This window comes from Alligator mississippiensis, chromosome 2, assembly GCF_030867095.1.
Source record: "Alligator mississippiensis isolate rAllMis1 chromosome 2, rAllMis1, whole genome shotgun sequence".
NCBI classification, from domain to species: Eukaryota; Metazoa; Chordata; order Crocodylia; family Alligatoridae; genus Alligator; species Alligator mississippiensis.
Window position 1 is genome coordinate 261769679 of NC_081825.1, and position 27546 is coordinate 261797224.

The 27546-nt window shown below is 47.5% G+C and overlaps 1 protein-coding gene across 1 annotated transcript in view; it reads left to right on the forward strand.

The window, feature by feature from the left end:
* The first annotated feature begins 14526 nt into the window (after window positions 1-14526).
* The window catches only part of IFT43 (intraflagellar transport 43), a 73047-nt gene continuing 60027 nt past the window's right edge, over window positions 14527-27546 (forward strand). The window contains exons 1-2 of the mRNA XM_006268370.4: window positions 14527-14598; window positions 15612-15704. Of these exons, the coding sequence (XP_006268432.3) occupies window positions 14548-14598; window positions 15612-15704 (144 nt within the window). The 5' untranslated portion in view covers window positions 14527-14547. The remainder of the gene's footprint in view (window positions 14599-15611; window positions 15705-27546) is intronic.

The following is a 27546-nucleotide window of genomic DNA, read 5'->3' on the forward strand; positions in this document are numbered from 1 at the left end:
GATTTCTTACGTACTCCCTCTCCCCAGACAAGCGCCAGGAGGTCACAACATGAAGCCAGCAGGTAGGAAGTTTAAAATGATTTCCACCTGGCATGTCATTCAGGCGGGGAGCTCGTGGACACCAGATACTGTGGATGCTGCCAATTTAGCAGACTTCCTATGCCTGACAAAGGGTGGCTGCACCCGAAAGCTTGCTAAGAACTTTTCCCCAACTACTCAGTTGGTCTAATAAAAGCTGTCACATCTACCCAAAGAACCTCGCCTCCCTATGTCCTTAGACCAACATGGCTACAACCACAAACCCAGCAAGAGGGATTGGACAAATTCTTGGAGGAAATGGAGCATCAGTAGCTACTGAGCATGGGAGTGAGGGGTACAGCCTCTGAATCAGCTTGCTAGCCCTGAAACACTGAAGGCTGCAAATAAGAGAGAAACCCTGGTCATACTGTCCCTTACAGCATCTGCGCTCTGCCCCTGTGTGACACCAGAGACTGAACAAGATGGACCTATCGTCTGACCCAGTAAGTGGTAGGTCTTGTGCTCTGCACAGGCCCCAAACCTCTGTCATCCTAGCAGAACAGGGCCCGGATGCCTGTCTCCTGCCTCAACCTATTTGGGATTGTCAGACACAGGAGATGATAGTGCCTTTCCGGTCAGCCTCATCTGGAGTAGTGTGTGCAGTTCTGAGCTCCACATTTTAAAAAGCATGTGGAGAAGTTAGAGAGGGTCTAGAAAGGACAACAAAGATGATAAAGGGCTTGGAAAGCAAGTCATATAATGAGAGACTGAAGGAAGTAGGCATGTTCAGCATGTGAAAAAGATGCTTAAGATGGGACATGATGGCAGTCTTCAAATACCTGAACTGCCATAAAGAAGAGGGAAAATACCTCTTCTCTCTTGCCGCTGAGCATAGGATGTGGAGCAATGGCTTGAAGTTGCAGTAAAGTAGGTTTAGATTGGAAATCAGGAAAAACTTCATCACTGTAAGAACAGTGGTGCAGTGGAATAGACAGCCCAGGGCAGCTGTGGACTCTTCATCACTGGAGGTGTTCAAGAAGAAGTTGGACAGTTGCTGGTCAGGGATGATCTAGGTGTAGCTACACCTATGTTCTACTGTGGGTATTTCCCATGCTTCTGGGCATTGCTGATTGCCCCCCCTCCTCCCCCCCCCTTTCTGCTATGTGTCAGTGTTTTTTTAAGCTTCCCTCAGAGGCACTGGATGTTGGCTACAGCCAAGGCTGGGGAATTTGACTGGGGCGTGCCAATGCTCCTGCTGGGGCTAAGGCCAGAGGTTTCTGACTAGAGCAGCATTTCTCAACCCGTGGGTCACACGGATATATGAAAGGGTTGCAAACAAGCTTTAAAAATGGATCAACACACTTAAAAAATGGATTCTCCTTTGAAGGAGAAAAACATGGAAAATCATGGCTTTTCCCTTGCAGGCTGGCAGAGTTCCAGCCTGCAAGGGGCTGCTTGGGGGCCTCACACATGCCCCCCAGCCTCACACACCTACCCCGTGCCCCACACACTGGGGGGTTGGGGGCAGCAGGTCGGGAGTGAAGGGCATTGGGTCAGGGCTGGCCATTGGATTTTACAAATGGGTCCTGGTACAAAAAATGTTGATAATCACTGGAATAGAGGGTCTTCCCCTTTGCTCAGGGTCAGAGTGATTCTCATATTTGAGGTCAGGAAGGAATTTTATCCCATGGTCAGATTTATATGGATCAGGTTGGTATGGACTGTGGGGGCTTTTGCCTTTCTCTGTGGTGGGGTGTATGGCCCTCTCCCCAGGAACTCTTTAAGTATATATTGACAATGTTTCATGGAAGCAGGATATTGGCTTTACCTGTGACAGGTTAGGGTGTTAGGTCTGTGTTATGTCAGGGTAAATGGTAATCTTACATAGAGTTTATCTTATGGATTGTATAGAGTGGTTTGGACAGGGATATTCCCGCCTCATTCAGGGGGTTTGGCTTGATGGCCTCTAGAGGTCTCTTCTAGCCCAACTTCTCTCTGATTCTATGACATGCTCACAACTGTATCTCCTGAGAGGCTTGAATCTCACACACACACAGCAGGGATGCTCTAAGCATGCCTAGCATCAGCTGACAACACTGATGTCCATACACATTATGGAAGTCCTGGCCACTTTTAGTCTCCACTCTTGCAGCTAGTCAGTGGCTACAGCAATCCCCCAGGAAGTGGGAGCCCTGGGTTCTAGGCTGAAAATATTCAAACATACAGCTCTTACTTTCCAGGAGAGTTCCCCAACCACCAAACTATAGGCTGTTTGTTGCTTGGGGAAGCACTTGTCAGCTCCTCCTGTTGAAATAGTAACACCAGAGCAAAGAATTCAGGTGTCACTAGACCAGATAGATGTAGTCTAGTGATTAGGACACTCACCTGCGGGGAGTCCTGTGTTCTGGTTCTAAGCCTGTTTGTATATTTTATTCAATGGCTGCTTAATGGGAAACACAGAAACTGGCCTGGGAGCAGAGAGGAGGGATCAGAAACTAGGACTCCCCTCCCCTCACTGCCTTCCCCCTTTAAAAATGCCTTCCTGACTGTACTGCAAAATCTTGCTGCCTCTTTCTGAGCTCATTAATTCAAAATGCTTTGCCACACAATGCCTCAGCCTCAGGAGGAGTTGAGAGCACTGCTAGCAGAGGACAGCCTAATGCTTGGGGCATTCGCTTGGCAGGTGGGAGCTTGGGGTTTGAACTTTCTTAAAGCCTGAGAAAAGCTTAGATTCCATGTTTGCTCCTTCCTGAATGAGTGCTCTAGCAGCTGGGGACATATGCTTAGGTCAGTAGTTCTCAGCCAGGGTGCCAGAACACCCTTTTAATTTAATGCAGGAACTGGTTCTGCCTGCGTTAGGTTAAACCTGCTGCATCTACTTCTAGGTCCATTTCCACGCAAGCCTTCTGGAAACAGAGGCACATGGGGCAGTTCCACCTGGCAGTGGCACTGGCAGTCTGTGGATAAAGTATGCAAGCTGATACTTTAGAACAAAGGTTCTCAACTAGGGTGATGCCAAATTCAGAAAAGTTTTGGAGGGAGGCATTAGGTGTAAGAAGGCTGAGAACCACTGGCTTAGGCACTTAAATGTAGGTGAGGGTTCTAGACTGTGAATCTCAGTTTGAGATAGGAGTCTAAACCCTGGATGGCATGTCTACATGTTCATTAATGCGCAGTAGTTCTTGCACATTTAGTTTAGTACTTTCTTAATGAAGTACTAACGAAATGTGCAGTAACTCATACTACTGTGCAGTGGTGCCAGCAAACAGTTTTTTTTGTGATGCTTACTGCGGCAGTAGCCTAATAACACTGCGCAGTAGTGTATTAGCATGGTTGTTGACTGGCATGCTACTGCACAATGTTATTAGGCTACTGTTCAGTAAGGGTTTTGTGTAGACACACCCAGAGTGGAGGTCAGCCTTTTTGGCAGGTGTGCCACAGTGTAAGCTCTGGTCCCCAACAAGTGCCATTCCTGACTCCTTCTCCGCCTGATCTATTACTCTGCTTTCTTCTTCCCTTGTGTTCCCTTTCCAAACTGTTGCTCTGCTTTCTGTTCCCTTCCCAATCTCCCATGTGCCACGCACAGAGGCTGCCTGTGCCTCTTGAGGTATATGTGCTGTAGGTTACCCAACCCTGATTTAAGACACAGCTCTGTCTGTGTTTCCAGGAGGGGCATGCAGGACCAGATTGCAAAGCAGCTACAGCAGGAGCAGACACTTCTGCCTGGATCAGGTTAAACCTGGCACAGCCACTCCTAGCTAAACACATGAGTGCCCAGTCTGACATTGTGGCCAAAAAGGTTTGCACAACATTTGAATGTTATAAAGAGGGGCATCTCACACTGGCTTTGGTAGGGTTAAGGAGGATGTGTAGCTCCAATAAGCCCTGCTTTGCTACACCTTCAGGTGTCAGGTGGAGAGAAAAGAAAAAAGGAAAAGCTTGGCTGGCTGAGTATGGTAGAGAGCAGGTTCTTGCTGTGCTTTTGGTTGTGAGAAAAGCATGGTTGCACTATAAGTTTCATAGACATTAGGGCTGGAAGGGACCTCGGAAGATCATCGAGTCCAGCCCCCTGCCCAAAGGGCAGGAAGTCAGCTGGGGTCATAGGATCCCAGCAAGATAAGCATCCAGTTTGCTCTTGAAGGTGTTCAATGTAGGTGCTTGAACCACCTCCGGTGGCAGGCTGTTCCAGACCTTGGGGGCTCAGACAGTAAAGAAATTCTTCCTTATGTCCAGCCTGAAACGGTCTTGTAGTAGTTTATGACCATTCGACCTAGTCGTCATCCCTTGGGGCGCTCTGGTGAACAAACGTTCACCCAGATACTGGTGGTCACCCCTGATAAACTTACAGGTGGCCATCAGATCACCCCTGAGCCTGCGCTTTTCCAGGCTAAAGAGCCCCAGGGCTCTCAGCCTGTCATCGTAGGGTCTGCTTCCCTGACCTCTGATCATGCGCGTGGCTCTTCTCTGGACTCTCTCAAGCTTCTCCACATCCTTTTTGAATTGTGGAGCCCAAAACTGGACGCCGTACTCCAGCTGCGGCCTCACTAAGGCCGAGTACAGGGGGAGAATGACGTCCCGGGATTTGCTTGAGAAGCATCTATGGATGCAAGCCAGCATTTTGGTCACTTTACTAGCCGCAGCATCGCACTGCAGGCTCATGTTCATCTTGTGGTCAATGATGACCCCCAAGTCTCTTTCTTCCATAGTGCTAGCCAACATAGCACTGCTGAGCCTATAAGGATGCTGCGAGTTTTTCTTCCCAAGGTGGAGAACCTTGCATTTATTGGCGTCGAACATCATCAGATTCTCGTCTGCCCACTTGCTGAGCCTGTCCAGGTCAGCCTGGATCACCCGCCTGTCTTCTGGTGTGGATGCTTTGCCCCAAAGTTTGGTGTCATCGGCGAACTTGGCCAGTCCACTTCTGACTCCAGTGTCCACATCATTAATGAAGATGTTGAACAGTATGGGTCCAAGGACAGAGCCTTGGGGGACCCTGCTGGTCACAGGAGACCATGATGAGTGACTTCCATCAATTACTACCCTCTGGGTCTGACCCCGGAGCCAATTTTCCAGCCAGTGGATCGTGGAGGACCCAAGGTAACAATTGGCCAGTTTCTCCAAGAGGCGATCATGGGAAACCAGATCGAAGGCTTTTTTGAAGTCAAGATATATGACATCAATCTCTTCTCCCTTGTCCAAGTGATAGGTCGCCTGGTCGTAGAAGGAAATGAGATTGGTCAAGCAAGACCTACCCGCAACAAACCCGTGCTGGCTATCTCTTAAGATGTTGGTATCGGCCAGTCCATTAAGGATGGCCTCTTTAATAAACTTTACTAAGATCTTCCCCGGGATAGAAGTCAGGCTAATGGGCCTATAGTTAGCCAGATCCACTTTCCTCCCTTTCTTGAAGATAGGCACCACATTGGCCTTCTTCCAGTCTTCGGGCACTACACCAGAGCGCCAAGAGTTTTCAAAAATCCGTGCTAGAGGCTGGGCTATGATGTTCACCAGCTCCTTGAGTACCCTGGGGTGAAGATTGTCAGGGCCAGCTGACTTGAAGGTATCCAGCTTCTCAAGATGTTCCTTCACGAAGTCAGCATTAATGGAGGGCAGGGGATTACCCTCACCCAGACTTCCCTGTCCTGTAGCAGGCATGGGCGTCCCATGGGACTGATGAAAGACCGACGCAAAGTACCTATTTAATAGGTTTAAAAGTTAGAGACAGCTTGTTGATTAGGTGATCCTTCCTAGCTGGAATACCTGGGCCTGGGGGTACTGACTGGTCAGCTGTTTGAAAATAGCCCTTGAAGGAAGATGTGTCCTGCAGAATATTTTCTAGGTCGCTTATTTTGAGACTTGATACCCTGAAAGGATAAAATGGAAGTCTTGTCCAGAGGGCTATAAGTACCACTGCACTGGATTCTGCAGGATATGGTGAGTAACCATTGGAGGATTTGAGGGCAGATGACCAGTGCTCTATTGGGCTGTGAAGGGATGCTGTAAAGTTGACCTCTTAATACAGGATATCTGCTAGCTCTGTAGCTAATACTGGTGTAGCTGCTGCTGAGATACAGTGTCTAATTCTAGTGTCAACAATTCAAGAAAGATGTTGAAAATTGGAGAGGGCTCAGAGAAAAGTCATGAGAACGATTAAAGCACTGAAAAATGTCTTTTATTAAAAGCCTCCAGGAGCTCCATCTGCTTAACTCTTCAAAGGCAAGGTTAAGGGGGGACTTGATCATAGTGTATAAGTAATTGCATGGGGAGCAGGAATTTGATAAAAGACTCTTTAATCTAGCAGACCAAGATAGCCAGATATAATGGCTGGAAGATTAAGCTAGGCAAAGTCCAACTTGAAATAAGGTTCAGATTTTTACCAGTGAGGGCAATTAATCACTGAACAACTTAGCAAGGTTTCTGATGAATCTCCATCACAGGAAATATTAAAAAAACGCTTGGTTATCTTCTGTAAAAAATGTGTGTGTGTCTGTGTATACATACATACATACCGATACTTTAAAACAGGGAACTCCTGTGGCCTCTGTTATGCAGGAAACCAAACTAGGTATAGAAGATCTAATGTGTTTTGGCTGTCTGTAAAACATTTGGTATGGTACCAGATGGGGAAATTAATCATAGAATCATAGTGAAGTAGGGTAGAAGGGTCCTAAGGAGGTCATCTAGCCCACCCCCCTGCTTGAGGAAGGATCATCCCTATCCAAACCATCCTATACAATCCATAAGCTAAACTCTACATAAGACTACCATCAAACCTGACACAACACAGACCTAACACCCTAAGCTGCCACAGGTAAAGCAGGGGAACCACAGCAACCAATGTCCTGCTTATATCTTCTTCTCATGTCTCTACACCACATTTGACCATTTTGTTATACATGCTATGCCAACGTCCAAATCATTAATAAGCAAATTGAACAGCACTGGGCCCAGGACAGACTCCACTTGAAACCTCCTGCCAGTCTGACATGGACCTTTTAATAATTACCCTCTGCTTGCCGCTATTGAGCCAGTTATGTATGCAACTTATAGTACTTTTATCCAGCCCACATTTCTCCAATTTGTTTATGAGAAGGTCATGCGGGACCTTCTCAAAAGCTTTGCTGAAGTCCAGATACACTATATCCACAGCATTCCCTTCATCCACCCAAGTATTTACTTTGTCAAAAGAGATCAAGTTTGTTTGACATGAGCTGTTTTTCATAAATTCATGCTGGCTGCCTGTGATCAGCCTTTCCTCTTCCAGATGCTTGCAAATAGCCTCCCTTGGGATATGCTGCAGTAACTTCCCCAGTATTGAGGTGAGGCTAACTGTAGTTCCCCAGGTACTCCTTTTTGCTTTTTTTAAAGAGGGGCACTATGTTGGCCCTTTTCCAGTCCTCTGGTACCTGGCCCATCTACCACAATTTCATGAAGATCATTGCCAAGGACTCCAGGATCTCCTTTGCCAGTTCCTTCAGTATCCTGGATGAAATTCATCCAGCCCTGCTGACTTGAATTCATTCAGATCCAACAAAAGCTGTCTGACAATTTCTTTTGTCATCTCCTCCCTCAGCTTGTCCCCTTCCTTATCCAGTTAATCCTTATTAGATGTTTGGCTACAACTTCATCTTTTTTGTGAAGACTGAAGCAAAGTAGCTGTTGAGTAGATTCACCTTCTTTGCATCTTCTGTTAGGAATCCTCTCTGGGTTGTTAACAGACAACCCACAGCTTCTTTGGTCTTTCTTTTATGGCCAACATACTTATAGACCCTCTTCTTGTTGTCTTTAGTCTCTTTTGCCAAGTGCAGCTTGTTCTTTATCTTTGCCTTCCTGATTTTGTCCCTGCAGGTTCTTGCTATTTTCTGGTATGCTTCCTTGGTGCCCTGCCCATTCTTCCATTGCCTGTATGCTTTCCTTTTGCTTTTGAGGCATTTTAGAAGCATCTTGTGCAGCCACATTAGTCTCTTGTATTTTTCTGTGCTTCCATCATGTCAGGCAGTTTCTGCTTGGGCATTCAATACTGTTCCTTTTAGAAGCTCCCTGCCCTCCAACACACCTTTATCCTTCAGTCTGTCCTCCCATTGCACCATGTCTATTAACTCCTTGAGTCGGATGAAATCTGCCTTTTGAAATCTAGTGTTCTAATTTTGCTGACTTTATGCTTTCCCTATCTCAGGATCTGGAATTCTATCATATTGTGATTGCCTCCTTCCAAGTTACCCATCACCTTCACATTCTCCACCAGTTCTTCCCTATTGGTCAGGACAAGATCCAAGATAGATGATCCCCTAGTTGTATCCTCCATTTTCTGGAGTAGAAAGTTGTCCTCCGCACAAGTTAGGAACCAGCTTGACATTTTATGTTTGCTTGCATTGTTCTTCCAGCAGAAATCTGGAAAACTGAAGTCTCCCATCAGTACCATCCCATAGCTTTTGGATACATTTTTCACCTGCGTGGGTGAAATTTGTCACCTCATTTACCTCCTCTTCCTGATTTTGTGGCCTATAATAAATCCCCATCATTATATTGGTGCTATACCTTTTACCTTTCATCTTCACACTGATGCACTCTGCGTTGCTGCTGCCTTCCTCCTGAACCAGTGAACAAATGTATGTTTTTGACATACAAAGCAACACCACCTTTTCTCCTGATTTTCCAAAACAGAGTGTAGCCCTTGATGTTGACATTCCAGTCATAAGAACTGTTCTACGAGGTCACATACTAATACGTCTAATATTTAGATGGAGATGAGTATAGGGAATGCAAAAAGGTAAATTGCTAGCTAAATGGAGCTTAGGTTCCTATCTCAGAATGGAGATTTGTGCTGTGCTAAAAGGAGAAAGATGGAAGGAGGTTTATTAGTGGAGTTCCTCAAGAACTGGTCTTGGTAACAGTCTTAATTAATATTTATACTTGTGACCTTTACAACACTGTGTGCTACTTTGCTGATTACCTGAAATCATCAATACGAAGGAGAATTAGAATATCCCACAGGAAAAAATAGGTAACCTTGAGGACTGGAGTAGGACAAATGGGATGCATTTTAATAGTTCAAGTGATTTTTAGCAGTGCAAAATGTAAGATCATGCACTGGGGTACCTATACACATGCTGGACATCTGCTTCAACACGTGCTAATTAGCAGATGTCAAAGGAGACTTGATTAACTGTGTTGGAGCATGCTAATTAGCGCTCTCTGGCAGCCTCTGTCATGTGTATTCATTGTCCCTGCATTTCAAAATGGTGGCAGGGGAGCTTTAACTAAAGCTAATTGAAGAAGCTGTAGTTTAAGCGCTCCCACCTCCATTTTGAAGTGTGAGATGCTGAATACACAAGACACTGAGCACGCTTTAATTAGAGTGGCTCTCAGAGCTGCTTTAATTAAAGTGCCCCACCCTGGAGTGCATGTAACCATGCCTTTGGAGACTAAAAGAATTCTGCAGGTTGTGGGGTGGGTTGGAGATTTATTACTCAGGAACGACAGAAGAAAGATGCAAGTGTTTTGGTGAATCATGAGATGACTGTAGCCACTGGTATCATATAGCTTTAAAAGAAAAAGGATATCCAGCAGAGAGAGAAATTTCAAAGCCATTGTACAAGGCATGGATGAGACCTCATTTGGAATACTGCTACAATTCTAGTTATCTGTCTTCAAGAAAGATTAATTTGGATTGGAAGAGATGCAAAGGGCTACTTGTCTTCTCCTTATTACCCTATCTTACAAGAGGACACTAAAAGAATGCAGCTAGTTTAACCTAACAAAATAAAGGATGAGAGGGGAATATGATTATATATCAGCAGTAGATGCTTAAGTGTCATAGAGGGAGATGAGCTAATTCAGCTGAAGGACTATGTTGGCTCAAAAATAAAAGGGAATAACCTGATTTAGTTCTGTGTTTTAAAAAGTGCCTTCCACTCCTATGATCCCAGAGTTCCCTTATGGCCTTTTAATATGGATCCTTATAGTGCATATTCCTTAGAGATTAAATGCTGTTTTGTTTCTCATGTGAAATGTGTGGTAGCAGAAAATACTGCTATGGCCACAAGAGGCTAGCAGTTAACTTCAGAGTTGTTCCTTGAGTGATACCTGTGGTACAGGTAAGGGCTGGAGTGCAGGAGTGTCTCCTGGAGGGGCTGTATATGTGTTTTGGTTCTTCCTTCACCCACTCTTCTACTCTGGCCACAACAGTGCCGTAGCAACAACGTTTGATGCCCAGGTAAAGCCTACAGTGGCTGCCTGCCCTCACCTCTCACACAGATCTGGGGGGCACATGTCCCCACATTTTTGTCCAGGAGTACAGGGAGCTGCCCTTCCCCCCTCTCCATGCCCCTCCACAACGAGCCACTTATGGCTACATCCTGCGCTCTGCTCTGGCTGGGCAGTTCCCGTTGGCGTCCCTTTGCTTCAGTGCCCAAGATGGTCGCCCCACTCACCTCTCCACACTTTGCTATGACACTGGGCTACAGTGAGTTGCATTGCAAGAGCCAGTGCTAGACGTATCTGCCTTTAACTCCACCACTTTCTCTTAGTTGGATGCATGGCAGGAAGCACAAGAGGGGAAGAAAGGGATTGTGTGGATACCTATTCTTTCCACAAAATAGACAAATCATTAGCCTAAGAACACCTCCCACCCCAGCAGCTCATCTGCTGAGAGGGTTGAAGGAGCTCCAGACTGCTGAAATGCCAGTGACAGTAGGTCACTCTCCTTCTCCTTCTGGATGGTCCTTTAGGCTAGTGGTTGGTAACATTTCTGCAGTAGGGGGCCACTTTAGCAGAGCTTGACTGCTCAGGGGCTGCTTCCAACCCAGTCTGTGTTGCCGAAGCCAGAATATTCACTCCCTTTGCACTTATGCCAATTCTCCTTGCTGCCCAGCTGCTGCACAGGTAAAGTCTTCCACTGCTAAAATCCCTCGGCTCTGTAGCCCAGATAAAATAGCTCTGCAGGCTGGATCTGGCTCGTGGGTTTTAGGTTGCCAACATGTGTTCTAGTATAATCCAAGTGAAGAACAGCCCCTGGTGGCTCAGAGAAGCAACTGCTGGACAGTCACACAGCACTGAGGCATCAGTGCCCAGCTAAACTGTGGTGAAACGTGGAAGTGTTGTTCAATACATGAATGAAGTGTCTGACACTTGGTAGCCCTGACTGCCAAATCTAAGTGGTGCTGAGAGCTTGAGGGCCTGGGGGATGTACTGCCTGCCTGGAGCTCAAATTCAGGATGTCACAGAGAGACTACCAAAGCTCATCCATCCCTATCCCTTCCTGCTTGTCCATGTAGGAACCAACAGTACTGTCAGGAATTACAATGAGCAGATCAGAGGTGACTCTGAGGCGCTTGGCAGGAGGATTAAGGAGCTTGGAGCACAAATGGTGTTTTCATCAATTTTTTTTCTGTGGAAGGCAAGAATTCAGGGAGAAATCATTGTATCCTGGAAGTGCCTGAGACAGTGGTGTCAATGTGAAGACTTAGGCTTCTTCAAAAATGGGTCGATGTTCTTGGGAAGAGGACTGCTATCAAGAGATGGGATCCAGCTGATGAGAATGGAGAAGAGTATCTTTAGGCATTATCCGACCAACCTGGTAAGGATGGCTTTAAACTAGGTTCCATGGAGAATGGTGATCAAAACCCTCTAGCAACAGGGCACACAATTCAGAGGGGAAAGGACTCAAAGAAGCAACTTAACTCTGGGAAAGGGCCAGAGATCTACAGGATTGCAACAACTGGTGCAAAAGGGAAGCGAGTAGGTCAAAATGCAAAATACATCCAATGCATGTGTACAGTTGTGAGAAGTATGGTTAATAAACAAGATGAGCTGGAAGCTGAAGCCGGTGAAAAGAACTATGATCTGATTGGCATCACAAAGACCTGGTTTTACCAAGATGAGTCTACAGTGTGATGCAGCCATACAAAAGGCAAATGCAGTTTTGGGATGCATCATTAGGTGCAAGACATGTGAGGTGATAGTGCCTCTCTACTTGGCACTGGTTAGACCTCATCTGGAGTACTGCATGCAGTTCTGGGTTCCAGATTTTAAAAAGGACATGGAGAAGTTAGAGAGGATCTAGAGGCAGGCAACAAAGATGATAAAGGACTTGGAAAGCAAGTTGTATGAGGAAAAGCAGAAGCAGCTAAGCATGTTCAGCTTGCAGAAAAGGTGCTTAAGAGCAAATATTTGAAGGGCTGCCACAAAGAAGTGGGAAAGAATCTTTTTCCTCTTGTTCCAGAGAGGAGGATGTGGGGTCAATGGCTTGAAATTGCAGCAAAGTAAATTTAGATTGGATATCTGGAAAAACATCTTCACTGTTAGAATAGTGAGGCAGTGGAATAGGCTGCCTAGGGAAGTTGTGAACTCTCCAGCACTGGAGATGTTCAAGATGTTGGACAGTCATTGGTTAAGGATGATCTAAGAATAGCTATACTTATTTTCTACTATGAGTATTTCCCATTCTTCTGGGATTTTTTGGTTGACCTTGTCTACCTCTACCCCTCTTTCTGCTATATGTGTCAGGGTGCTGTTAAGCCTTCCTCAGAGACATTGGGTGTTGATTACAGCCAAAGCTGGAGATTTTGACTGAGGTATGCCAGTGCTCCTACTGGGACCAAAGCTGGAAGTTCCTGGCTACTAGGCACCAAAGCTGGAGGGTCAGAGCAATTGCCATGTTTGGGGTCAGGAAGGAATTTTACCCCATGGTCAGTTTGATATGGACTGCAGGGTTTTTGCCTTTGTCTATAGCAGGAAGCCTGGCCCTCTGTCCTATATCTCTTGGGTATATATTGACATTTCATTGGAGCAGGACATTGGCTGCTGTGGTTCCCCTGCTTTACCTGTGGCAGGTTAGGGTGTTAGGTCTGTGTTGATGGTAGTCTTATGTAGAGTTCAGATTATGGGTTGTATAGGATGGTTTGGAATGATCCTTCTTCAGGCAGGGAGTTGGATTAGATGACCTCTGGAGGCCTCTTCCAGCCCAACTTCTCTATGATTCTATCTGAAAACTTGTCTAACTTTATCCCAGCTATACAGTTGATCCAATAAAGGATCTCACCCCAAAAAATCCTTGCCTCTCGCATAAATATTTGTAGACCTCTGGAGCCCAAACTGCAGAAACCACCAGAATGACATTTCTCGTTTGCATCATTGTCTTGAGTTTTGTGTGGTAACAAAAACGAATTGGCCCATGTACACATCAGCAGTCTGTTAAACCACTTTACATATAAACTAAATGCAGAAGAAAGACCAAGTGAACCTGGTCACTGGCTGCTTCTAGAACTTTGCTTTTATGCCAATAATTAATGGTGCACACATAAAGAGGGGCATAGATATGCTTTAGACAATCACAGGAGCAATAATAGTTCATTAGAGTCTGATTTAGTGCTATGATTTGGATAGCTGTGGTGAGTGTGGGGGTGACGGGGAATGGTCTGTAGTGGGGATTAGATGAGCCATGTCTGAGCAGTTCAGAGAGAACCAAAGCAATGTGACAGTCATGCTCTGTTCCACCCTCCATACACACTGTCTTCTCCTCAAGCGTATCTTGTTAGGTACATTTAAAGTTCCTTACCATGACCCCATACTTAACATGCGGTACTGACCCTTAAAAGGAAGCTGCAACAAACCAGCTTCACATTTAATTCTGTGCTTATCCTCACAGACATCAGCACCAGAACCTTGTCCTTAGGACTGGAAGTGCTTGTCATGTGAACCCTTTCATCCTTAGCACACCTCCCTAAAATCAGCTGCCATTGCAGACTAATCAAGTACTTCAGAGAGGGATCACTGTCACTGACAATGTCCAGCCGGTTTGAAAACCAGATCTGATCTCACAGAATAGCTGGAATCTATCCAGTCCTCCCCTAGTGGTGCTGCCCACACACTGGTTTTATTGGTCATCCTTGAAGTCCACCCTTGGTAAACAGCAGCCGGGCACATGGCAGCGAATCAGCAGCACACAGCAATACTACACTACAGTTAGTACTAACTACACTGTATAGGCACGCCCATACTGCGCGGTTATTTTCAGTTAGTGCGCTGTAACCTAACTTACTGCGGAGTAAATGTGCACGTGTAGGCGCAACCCCTGAGAGTGACTTGGGTTTTGCATACTCTGCGCCAATGAGCTGCCTCCAAAATGATTGCACAGTTTGAACACTTTCACTGGGATTGATCGGGCATGGTACACAGTTTGCTGTTATCCCGCAAATAGGACCATTCTCTGCACGTGGCAACAGGGCGGGACGTGCGTGGCGTGGCGGGGCGGGGGCGGGGAGGGCCGGGCCGGGCCCAGCCGCCTTCGCTGCGCTGCGCTGCGCTGCGCTCCTAGCGGGGCGGATCCGGGCAACTCGAACCTCACCTTGACCCACGGCTCCCCCTCGTTCCAGTGCAGCTTCCCCTTTATGTGCGCCCGCTCCGCCGCTGCCCTCCGAGCTCCCTGCCCGCCGCCCGAGCCCCTTTAAGGTGGGGAGGGGGCGGCTCAGTTGCTAGGGACGCGGAGGGGCGGGGTCTTTCCCGGAAGTGGGCGGGGCCTGGCGCGGCATGGAGGCCGAGTTGGAGCTGGGCGAGGGTGCGCGACGGGGGGGTTCTGCGGTGAGATCGGACGGATCCATTTCCACTCCTGTGGGGGGGCGGCGCTGGCCCCTCCTGCTTGGCTTTGGCACGCGCAGGAGCGGCGTCCCGTGGCCGCGGCGGGGCCGCCTGGGTTTGCCCAGGGCGGGCTACGGGCTGGGCTGGGTGCGGGCCTCGCTGCCTTCCGCAGGTCCCTGTAGCCCTGCTTCTGCCGCTTGTGCCTCTCACTCCCGCCACTGGGACGTGGAGGAGGAGCTGCCCCAGCCCCGACTCTTGTTTTGAATTGAACCCGCATCCCGGGAGCAAGGTGAAGCCTCCTCCGCCTGGCCCTGTCCTTTGGGCCAAGCGTGGGTTCCAGCAGGGACTTGATTTGGCAATGTTGCTCCCCTGGTATCTCTGTGCCAGCGCTTGTAGCCAGGCCTGTGGTTCTGTTTGAGCTGAGGATGTTCCCTGGAGGAGGCTGGGCAGGTGGCCCTGGTAACTTGGCCCGAGGAGCAGCAGCTCTTTGCCTTTGATCACCACGTTTTATTGCATTTCTATTGCCGTGGTGGCCACAGACCCACATCAGTGCCAGGGCTTCATTGCATGGAGAGCTGCAGCCTGGGCATTGAATCACTGGCAGGCTAAGGTGACACGTGGAATATGGGGCAAGGCGGGGGGTGGATATGATTAAGTGGTACAATTTTACAGTCCTGTTCAACACAGGCTCGAGTGTCAGCTCCCCTCGTGTGTGCACCTATTAACTGGCTATGCCTTTTTATGGACATTGTTGCAGAGTTAGATTTTTGAGTAGTGGCTTGAAGAAGGTTAGTGGTTTTGTGACTTGGCTCCAGGAGTGCGAGCCAGGCATATGGTGTGATGTGGAAAGTGGCTGTGTGGGCGGTAGACAAAGGGGCACCTGCTGCTGGTATTCTTGGTCTGTTTGGGCATCACTGCACTGGGTAAACATTGTAGCGGGGAAGCTTGTTTGTGTTTCCATGTTGGCAGTGCCCTCAGGATGCCATTGTCAGTAACTGTGCTCTGTGCCCTTATAGGTGGCAAAGATGGGTCGACGAGCTCGCCAGGATTCCTTTCCAGATGAAAATCATCTCAGCAGGAAGAATTCCTCTACAGCTTCAATAGGCGAGGTGGGTGCCCAGGGGCTGGACCACGTGTCTGCAGTATAGGCTGCAACTAAAACCTGATGCTATCCCCATTAGAAAGTTCTTCATATCTTGTAGGATCTTGTCTTGGCCCCTGTGCTGTGAGATGTGCTCTTACAGCTAGAGTCCATAGCACCATTTTTTCTTACTGAAAGTGCTTTCCAGTGTCTCAGTGCTGTGCTGGCCTCTTCAAAATGGAGTATTGTACAGGGGATTAGATATGAGGCCATGATTTTCTGAGAGAGAGATGCCTGCATGGGAGTTCAGAACAGGATGGTATGGGGGACCCAGGACCTGTTGTGGGGAAAAGAGGGGTGAATGCAGCTGTTGCTTTGAGTGCTTTTTCCCCAGTTTTGGATTCTCTCCTTTGTACACTTACTTCGTGCTTGCAAGATCAGATTGTCTTAGCTACCCGTGTCCAGGGGGCTGTGTCTGTATCCTAGATGCTGTTGCATGCTCCCCAGTGTTCAGACTCTTCAGCACTCCCAGGCACAGCCACCTGTTAGCTCCTTTTTACCCTCAATCATAGCAAGACAGAAGTCTTGGGAGCATCTACTCTTTCTCTACTCACTGTACATGTTAGAACCATAGTTTTTTATAATTGCCTGCTGGTTTAAAAAAAAAAAAAGAGAGAAAAAAGCATTTTTTCCTTGGATAAGCTTTCATTAGGTTAGACCCTATAAAGGGTCTATAAGAGGAACTAGTTTCATGACAGAAATTAAATCAGCAGGATTTGAGAACTATCCTTGTGATGCTTTGATGCTTGTTAATGATAGACATCTTCCCCACATCCCAGAGCAAAGTTCTGTCCATTGCTTCCTTCAGGCTCATTCAGAGTGAAGGGAAGCTGGCCTGGAGTTCCTTAACTTTTTGAAAGAATGATAGTTTCCTCAGCTACCAGCAGGGAGGTTATGCCAGGGCCTCATCCCTTTTTGGTCTGTCTTTTCGTTAGTACCCCGATGAGCTGAGATTTCACCCTGTGTTCCAGTTTTCATTTATCTGACAGGGGCAGAACAGAGCACTGCTCCAGAAAAGAGCCATGTCCCTGGTTGCTGTCCCTGGCACTTTGCATACAGACAGTAATACAAATCACTAGACTTGTGACTTGTCTTGAATCACTTGTTTAATGGCTGTAAAGGCATTATTTAAAGGCCCTTTTAGGTGCTTGATACTGCCCTCCAAGACTGTGTGTGCAATGTCCTTTAAAGTCAAGACACTGCTCTACCCTTGGTACTAGCTGTGATGCAGATGTTTTGGTAACTAGACTCTCTGTGCCAGATGCCTCTCTACTCGGGACCCCAGCACTTTCCACCATGATACTGACTGCTTCTGTGGTACCTAGATCATATGTGGTACCAAGTAACTTATTAGTCAGCTTGGTAGCACAGTAAATTCTCCTCAAGAGATTTTAGTGGATGATATCTAAATTGCCAGGTTAAAGAGGTATCTTTGGTATGGACTTTAATGGTATCCTTAGACGGGTCACACCTAATGGAACAACACCATCTTTGAAGAAAGTATAGTCTTTTCTGCTGAGCGAAGTAGAGGTTCATTTCACATCTTCCCCTCACTGGGAGCTCACAAGGAGTAGATTTGACATTCTACAGAGGAGTCTACAAAAGGTTTGTGGAAAGAGACATAATGGTCTGTCTCCAGCATGTGTCCCTTATTAAGTACTCTCTGTTTCCACTTATGACCATATTGGGCAAATTGATTTCGTAGTTTCATAGTTGATAGTTGGAAGGGACCTGAGGAAATCATCTAGTCTGACCCCCTGCCATGGCAGGAAAGAGTACTGGGGTCAAATGACCCTGGCCAGGTGTTCGTCCAGCCTTTTTTTAAAGACCCCCAGGGTAGGAGCCAGCACCACTTCTTTTGGAAGTTGGTTCCAGGTCCTAGTCACCCTTACAGTGAAATAGTGCCTCCTAATGTCTAGCCTGAAACTACCCTCCGCTAGCTTGTTTAGTACTACTTTGTTTTCTGTAATATCTAGGCCCAGGTCACCTTCCACAAAGCTATATCCAGCTGGTGCAGTTGCCAAGGCAGGAAGAGCAGATTGAAGAAGAGCATCAACTGATCCCTTCTTCAGTTTCCTCATCCTGCTAAGATGAAGCTATGGTTCCACCTATATCTGCCTTGGATGACTAATTCAAGTTGTTGCAAGGTGTTATTAGAAAGTGCATGGCAGAAATATGGGTATATCCCTAGAGGAAGTTTAAAAGAAACGCACAGATTGTTGGACATTTTGAATGCTGTTTCTGAAGATGTAGTAAGCCTCCTCCTAAATGAGGGGTCTGTAAACCCCCACAAGGGAGCCTGCACAAAGCATGTGGCATGTCCCTGTACCCATCCTAGATGCATTAAAAATAGCTGGCACGAGGTGCCAGCCCAATGCTAAATGATTTGATGTCCAACACTAGGGCTGCTGTTCAAGAGGTCAGAACATCGAGCATCTCTTAAGTTTGCACAGAAAGATTTGGACAAATTGGACTTAATCGGTTACAAGAAACAATCATTTTCTAGTACAGTGTTTCCCAACCTTTTTCACCAATGACTCACTTACATGGCTTCTCCTGCCCCACAGCATACCAACCAAATGTGGAGCCGGGGAAAGGGGGTGAGTTAGTGGCAAGTGGCCGAAAGTGGAATGTGGCGATGGGGGTGGGATGGTGCACAGCTGAATGCAGAGCGGCAGGGAGCGGGTGGTGCAGCACTTGAATCAGTGGCTAGAGCCACACTTGCTGGCTGGGGGCATTGTGGGGGACATGTCTACCACCCAACATGCCATGGTCCACCTGGATATGCCTGATGGCACACCGATTGGGAAGCACTGGTCTATTATCAGATGAGAACAGCTAGCTGTCAGACCCTCCCCTCCAAATATGACAAAACTGGAGCAGATGTCTCAGGTTGTAAATTCCCTGAGAAGTAAGCTTCTGACAAAAGGACAAATGATTGCTCCTAATTCATTACAGACTGCACTTTATATGTCTCTTATTACGGTGGTTGCAGTGGCCTTGAAGGGACTGTTCTGGCTGCAGTCCTCTGGGTTCTTTTCTGAAATCTCCAGAGATGTCTAAGCAACAACTTAGGACACTTTATTTGAGGGTAGTCAACTTGTTTAGCAGAAAATGGAAGAGCCCTTCTCCCTTTGAAAACTTCAAGGGCATCTCTAAGCTCAGGGTTCCTCTGCTTCTTAACACCAAGAAGGAAATAATCATGCCAGCAGCCTGCCTTCACAGTACTTCTCTATCTAACTTTAATATCAACCACCTTGGAGCCAATGAAGATGGATCTCTCTGCATCACTCCAGCAGGCTTGATGCCAGCATTGAGCAGCTGAAAGAAAATAACTACTTTGCTTATATTCACCTCCACTGACAACTGCCCATGGTTTTGTTGTTTTTTTTTTGGATGGGAAAGCTTGCTCTAAGAATTGCCTCTAGCTAGAGGGTGTTTGAAAATAATAAGAGGGATCATATTCAAATCTGTCCCTATTCTTCCCCTGGAGCTCCATCTCATACGTTTTCAGAGTATCCTGCATAGAAGCAATTCAAGTCAAGTAGTAGACTTCTTTTTACAATTAGCAGCAGTGGAAGAAAAGGTGGCCTTGAAATTCCAGGGCTGAAATTGTTATGCGTGTTTCTTTTTCTAAAGAAGAGAATGTTTTAGAAGCCTATCACGGACTTTTGGCATCTTGGCATCTTTACCTGCCTTGTCAGGTTCAAGATGGTGAGTGGCCTCAATAATTCCCTTGGACTTCAAGAATGGTTTATGGTTCTTGACCTGAGGTGCCTATTTCCATAGTGATCATCTAGCTCACATTAAACCTTTTAGGTTTCTGGTAGAGTAATTCACTATCAGTGCAGGGTCCTGCTTCTTTGGTCTTTCTTGTAGTAATATACATGCTTAAGAGGCTTGGTAGCTCACCCTTAAAGAGAGAGAAAGAATCCTTTCATATGTTCGTGACTGACATTAGAGGAAGATCCCTCTAACGGGTGACCAACTCAGTTACAATACCAGTAATTCTGAAGTTCTTTGCCTTGTTATGCTTCTGAGTCACTAGCCAAATATTTTGGGGGTGTAGAACACTGTAAGGCTACCCGTCTGTAGGGTGTTTTATTCATTGTCAGGTCAGTGGTTGTCTCTTATGGGGAGAAGACGTATTGTTTTATTTCAGTTTCTCCCTTCTAGTGTCTACTTTGTGTGTTTTGTGTATATACATGCATGTGTATGCACTATATGTTGTTACCTTTTCTCTTTTATCCAGTTGGGGTCCCCTTGTAAAGTACAGATTATTCAGTCACTTTTTGACAATATTTGTTTCCTACGTGATTCCTAGAAACAGTTCCCTGTTGCAGGAATTTCTATACAATCCAAGTTACGTTTTCCTACTTGCCTTTGTTTTGTGGAATATACACAATTTCCAGAAGGCTTATGTGGGCTGCACAAAAGTGTTGCAACTGTTATACCATTCAAGCCTAAATTTCAGTCATAACTCTTTTTATAAATACTCAATTGTTATGGGAGTTGTGCTCAACTTAGCTTGCCTAATTTTTTAATATGCAACTACTTATGCATTCTACTAATACAACCACAATAGCTAAGCATGCACACAAAATAGTTTACAGCACATTTTAGATCATGTGACTTAATTATTTGTTATCCACCAGCATGCCATATGTCATCCATGTAGATACAGCATAGCGTTGATGTCCACTGGCCTATGTTCTCTCTATGTGGCATCCAGCCAAATCTTTTGTGATGGACACCTCTACTTAGAAAATAGAGATTTTGCCTTCAGATATGTGGCCTGTGGTCTCCTCAGAGTAGGATTTTTGCCTTCATATACGTGTCCTGAAGCCTAGAGTTATTTACCTGGTATGCAAAGCATTCATGTCTCTTTTGGCAGTCAACAGTACAAGCACTGATCAACAACCTCACGGTAGTCATTGTTTCAGCAGGCATGGGGGAGCAAGATCTTCATTCAGAATTCAGACTTTACGTCTGTTCTGTGAGAGTTCATTCAGCAGCAATACCTGTCCATTGCCCTCTTCTCCTGGGCCGTACCATCTTTCCTCACCCTGCACAGACAAGATTCTTTAAGGGCCTCAGTCATATTTTCCCTAGACTTGTTCCTCTTGAGATGCCTATAGTATTGGTAGCATTAAGGGATCCCCCACTGGAAACTTTAGCAGATTGTTCTATCTATTTCCCATCAGCAAAGCTTTGTTTACTAGCTGGAGGGAAATTCAGACCCTTATGATTGGGCACTCATACAGTGCTTCCTAAGTTCCAAGTATGCACACCTTTATCTCAAGTTCCTGGCAAAGTGGTGTTGGCACTATGAAAACAATCTATTTTCCTTCCAGTTTTCCTTCCCAAGCCTCTGTCAGTCCTGGGGTCAATGGAGGGGGGCACTAACTTCATAACACACACTAAGTAGGGCATTTCATTTAGATGAGTAGAACAATGAGTTGGGCGCCGCCACTGTGGAGGGTAGGACTCCCCCTGTAGCTGGCTGTGGGCAGGCTCTGCCAAAAAACAACAACAGAAGAATTGGGTCCCTCACCATAATAATGACAGAAGCCCCTAAATTGAAATGGTAGGTTTTTAATCGTCACAATTAAAAACCCACCATTTCATTTTAGGGGACCTAAACCCTCGTCACGTGTACAAGCAACCTAGGTGCTCAGGCAGCCTTAGTATGTTTTGAAAAGCGTTCTCATATCTGAAATTTGGTGGCTGGTTCCTTAAAACTGAGTCTCCACACTTAGAAGGCAGGCCTTGGTAGATGCTTCCAGATCAGCTGCCTGTTTTGGCATAGCTGTCCTGTAGCCTGTATTTAAGAGGACTGCTACCTAACTCCAAGGAATTGCATAAGTGTACGTTAGTCACCAGGAGTGGAAAAATCGGTTGTTTGCCTTGCAATACTTGTATGCTTCTTTGGAGTGTGTTTTCTATGTAGATTCCACAGTACACTACCCTATGGAATCTAGAATGAAAGGGACCATTTGAGTCATTGGGTCTAGTACCCTCCAATTACAGGCAATCATGTAATAAATGTATCTAATCTGTCTTTTCCCTCACTTCACAGTCACAAAGCAGCCCTTAGCAAACTTAGGCTCTTTAGTGCAATACACCCCAAAGGAAGAGGAGAGAGAAAGGCACTGCCAATGCCTTGGGTCCCCGAAATAGTAGGAATTAGTGAGGGAGAAATGTCTGGGTCATCTTATGAGGTAGACATAGGATGTCAAAAAGCCCAGCAGATCTTGTCTCTGAACTGGGGGAAAATCCCTTCTGGATCCCAAATCTGACATACAGTTCAACCCTGAATGCATTAATAAGACACACTAACAGGGCACTGAGGGCTTTTTTCAGCACGATGGAGTTCTGTACCACCTGGATTCTAGATTAGTAAAGAAAGGAAGGGACTCTTGGGCCCACTTAATTCCATTTTCTCTTGTATGTAGAGCAAAAGTACCTAGGCCCTAGGTACCTAGTGTGCAGTCCAGGAGTGATCTGGGCCCTTTTTCGCGCTGTGCGGGCTGTGGCCAGCAGCCCGGGCACGCTGGGTTGGAGAAAACAGGCGACAAGCTAGAATTAGTCACGGACTCGTAATGGTTGATTCAAGATTGTTTACTTACACCGAAGATGGTCGCGGTGTAGGCTGGACAGTTTCCCAGGCACAGCTCCGCTTAAATCCTCGTTTGAGGACTCAGACAATACTCGGCACTCCCACGGAGTTGTCGAGGCTCCGTGGATCCTTTTGTGCTCAGGGAGAGGGATACGTCGAGGATTGCGAACGGCGACGGGGAGAGGCTAGAGGCTGATCAGACCTCTGTTGCCTGCTTGAAATGCGCTGGGTCCGATAGGCTCCGCAGCGCTTAGAGATCTTCACACAGCGTGAAGTCTCCTCCTCCTGGTGTTCGTGGAGTCCTCCAATTTGGGCGGAAACCACTCAAGCTTTTTATACGGCTAGCAAGCCAATCACTAGCTGCCACATATGAATAATTTCACGCAAGCCAATAATGGGGCTTGAATTATAATACAAATGGCGGGAACTCTTTGCACCGTGCATCTCTGTGCTGCAAAGAAGAAATGCATGCTGCAAAGAAAGCTACAAATTGGCGGGAAAATAATTCAGTGGTGCCAAAGCGCACACAAAACAAAAATCACACCCTTGGGTTGTGACACCTAGATGTGAGGTACCTAGGGCCTGGCAGAATCCTAGCAGAGAATGCTGGTCAAAAGCATCTTATCTTGTATACATAGGACAGATACATACCAAGAGTGAAATCTGTATAAATTGTTTTAGATTTTATAAATTGCACATTTAAACCATGGTTACTGTAAAGTGACCTAACTGTCCCATAGGGTCTGGTCATGGCTTAGGAAGCAGTGGCTCCTAGAAAAGCAAAAAAAATTTTCCTTGCAACTGTGACTCTATAGCATGACTAGGGGGCCTTTTGGGGGGCTCGGGTGCTATTGCAGGCACATGATTTCCAGACTCTAGAACCCTTAAAGTGGTTTTCTAACTTTTGGCCTTGTACCCCTATACTGCAAAATATTGCTTCTCATACCTCCCTACACCCAATGTGTCTCTGTCTACACCAGTGTTAAAACACATCTACAGGCAGCGAGGAGCTGAGCCTGGCACCATGGAGAGCTGCCTCCAGCTGGTAAGTTTGGTGTGGAGGAAGGGAAGGTGGGAGAGAAGGGGCATGGGGGGGGCAGATCACCCCCCCTACAATGGGAGATGGGGCAGGGGCAGGCACTGCCCAGCCTGGGTGGGGTGCGGGACAGAGGTGTGGCTTGTTGGGGGGGTAGGGGGCAGCTCCTGCTGCTGCTTACACCCTGAGAGGGCGGGGGAGGGGAGGTCGTGGGTATCCCAGATATGCGTAGGGTGAGCAGGCAGGGTGGAGCTCCAGGCTGAAGCCGGGCTCTTCTTGCTGGGGGCTAGGCTCGAAGCAGGGGCTATGGAGGGGGCTGCAGCCAGCCCAAATTTTGCTGTAGCTCCCATCTAGCACCACCGCGCACCTGACACAGCCCTACCTCAAGGTATATTTGTTCACAGTAAAAGATTGCTGAGCTTTGTCCAGAAGCTTATTAAATGTCTCAAATGAAGGGGATGTCTGTGGGTTAGGGTAAGATGGGAAAGCAACAAGGTTGATGTCATGGTGAGTGTCTGCTATAGACTACCAGACCAGGAAGATGAGGCTCTCTTCAAACAACTAGTGGAAGTTTCCCAATCACAGGCCCTGGTTCTCATGGGGGACTTCAGTCACCCTGACATCGACTCACTCGGGGAAGCAGACTTTGACTTACTCAGGGAACTGATGAGCAGGATCCACTGGGAGGCCTGTCTGAGGGAGAAAGGAGTCCAAGAGAGCTGGCTGTACTTTAAAGAAACCTTACTGAGAGTGCAGGAATGAATTATCCCTATACACAGGAAAGACTAGCAAATATGGCAGAAGACCAGCTTGGCTTAGCAGGGAACTCTTTAGTGTGCTAAAACAAAAAAAGAAGCTTACAAAAAGTGGAAACTAATAGGGGCGTGCGAAACAGGCCCTATTCAATTCAAATTCAGATTCAGCCTGAATCGGGGACAGCGATTTGATTTGTTGATTCGGATCACTGTCCCTGATTCAATTAGACTGAATCTGAAGATTCGATGCCGATTCGGAGAATGGTGATTCAGACATAGACACAGCTTTCAATGTTTTTTCTACATACCTTGAGGTACCAGGCATGGCTCATGAACACTGCAATGCTGGGGTGGATTGAGTGTCCCACAGGAGCATGGGGGGGCCCCCTGTGTGCTCAGTGGCAAACCCGGAAGTGGACCAGAAGTACTTCTGGTCCCTTTCCGGGTCTGCCAGGGAGCGCGCTGGGGGACCCTCCCTGCACACCCCCACCCTCCCCCCGGCTCAGCGATCGAGGAGTAGGGGGTGGGCCACATACTCCCTGGCAGACCTGGAAGTGGACCAAAAGGGCTTCTGGTCCACTTCCAGGTCTGCTGCCAAGCACACTGGGGACCCCCCCATGCTCCTGCGGGACGCTCCATCTGTCCCAGCATCGCAGCACTCATGAGCTGCCTGGTACCTTGAGGTATGTAGAAAAAACATTTAAAGCTGTCTCTGTCTGAATTGCTGAATCTTTCCAAATCAATTTGGAGGGTTCCAATTGGATTTGGAGAGATTAAAGGTCTCCCGATTCTATTCAGATTTGGGGATTCGGCCACCAAATCTCCACTGAATCGAATCAGTGACTGAAGCTTCACACAGCCCTAGAAACTAGGACAAATTATGAGGGAGGAATATAAAAGTATTGCTTGGGCATGCAAGGATGAAATTAGGAAGGCCAAAGCACAACTGGGGTTGCAACTAGCAAGGGGTGAGAAGGGAAACTAGAAGGATTTCTACAAGTATGTTAGTAACAAGAGGAAGATCCAAGAAAGTGTGGGTCTCTTACTGAATGGGGGAGGCAGCCTAATGACAGAGGATGCAGAAAAGGCTGAAGTACTCAATGCCGTTTTCACCTCAGTCTTCACAGACAGGGTCAGCTCCCAGACTATTGCACCTGGCAGCACAATTTGGGGAGGAGGTAAGCAGCCAACAGTGGCAAATGAACAGGTTAGGGATGTGATGGGGCCATCCCAGGGGCCAGTCACAGTGTTAGCCTGCCCACCTGTCTAGGGCAGTTTGCCCGCTTGACTCACTTGACACACCTTTGTTGTATTTAAATAGTTGTTTGTAGACGAGAGACTGCCCATTTAATGCCCTGATAACAAGGGTGTAATACACAACTCCAGCCTCCCCTTTACCATATTCCATGCTTCACAGGTGGCATCCAGAATTCACTTCTAACTCCCCCGGCCCCATTGCTGGGCCACACTTGGCCTCTGGCCCAAACTTGGCCTCAGGTGTTCATAGACGTGCCTTGGCCACATGCCTCCCTCATTGGGGCCTCAGCTCTTACGCATGCTCTGGGCATTTTGCCTCATTAGGCTCCTTGCCCCTCACATTCTGTCCCCTGACTCGGGTAATTTCTCCACCCCCTCACTGGGGCTTTGAGGCTTGATGCCCCTTACACCTCAGGTGTCTGTTGACAGGCAGAGAGTGAGGTCCAGGCATATGGCCCACTCAGGCCTCGGGTATCTGTTGACATACATGGACCTCACTCTTACTCCGGCCTCCCACTAGGCTTCACTCATATTCAGGCATTGGGCCTCAGGCCCTGCTGGCCCCTGTGGTGCCGCCCAAGCCTTGTGCTTTTCTGTCAGGGTGTGCTCCCTTAGCCTTATCTCTCCACAAGGTTACCAACAAGGCAGCAGGGACCGAGGCCTTCCAGCACCCCATCCTTGCCTTTCACTGGGGAGGCACAGGTGTGGCATTTTCTGGAGACTGCCCCACCACCAGCAGCCCCACCACACCATCCTCCCCAGCAGGGTGTAGTTTTAGGTCATTCCCCAGGACCAATGCAGGCCCAGGTGCCTTAGTCTTATTCCCTCACTGGGCTCCTGGATGTTGTATCTTGGCTGCTTTCTCCCCTGGGCCCTCTGTTGCAGCCTTCATCTCATGGCTTCCTCTCACTGGCCCCATCTCTCTCCAACCCGTTTATCAGATTCCTTCCATCAGGAGGCTGGGCCGTCATATCAGTGTGCTGACTGCCTATCCTCGCTTTGGCAGTGATGTCTCGCCCCCCCTCCCAGTTGAAGGGACCTTCAGCTTGTTTCCAGCTCTGGCCCTACCTCCAGGCCAGTTGGGGTGCCAGTAGCTCTCCACAGCCTTGGCCTGCCCCTCGCAGTGGGCTCACTTGCCCTTCAGCCTTTTGGTCCTGGCCCCCTTGCTTTGACCGGTCAAGATTCCCTGGCATCAGTGCAGTAGCAGCTGACCTCCCTACTCAGCAGGGGTCCTCCCTTGGGCCCCACCATAAAGCCATCCTTTCCTGAGCCAGCCTGGTGCCCCAGAGATCTTATATGAGGCTTAGCAGGGAACTCTTCACTCAACTCAGCTCATCTGAGCCTCTGGCTTCAGTCACTGCCAGTTCTAATCAGGGGCTTGCCTAGCCCCTGTGTAGGCCCATAACTCTCAGCCCCTCTTGCAAGGCTGGCCTCACTCTTCCCCAGGCTCATAGCCATTTCCTCAGGGCTTGGAATCCCCTGGGTCCCTAGGAGCCTTCTTCCCTGTCGATCCTACCCTTGACCTCCACAATGTTCCTGGGAGCAGCTGATCTCAAGCTAGGCAATGTTACCCCAGCAGCAACTGCCAGCTCTGCTCCTTGGGACCTGTTCTTCTATTGAGGTTGCTCAGTCCTGCTCCAATCAGGTGGCTTCCTGGCTGTCATGTAACTGTCTGATTGGCTCTGCAGTCACCTGTAGGCTGCTTCACAGCCTGCTCAAACCCTTAAAGTGGCAAGCACCCAAAGGTGCACTGCCACACACCTTTCCCCTTAAAATCCTTCCAAGGGGGGGTGTCCCTCTTCCGCTCCGCTGCAGCCTGCACAAGTCCTTAAAGTGGCAAGCACCCCAATGGTGCTCTGCCACAAGCAAGTAGTTGGAAAAGCTGGACATGTACAAATCCATGGGTCCAAACGGGATGCACTTGCAGGTTCTGAGAGAGTTGGCCGATGTGATTGCCTCTGGCCATTATCTTTGAAAACTTTTGGAGATTGGGAGAGGTCCTGGATGATTGGAAAAGAGCATATATAGTGCCCATCTTTAAGAAAGGGAAGAAGGACAATTTGGGGAACTGCAGACCAATCAGCTTCACCTCAGTCCCTGGAGAAATTGTGGAGCAGGTCCTCAAGGAATCTGTTTCTAAGCA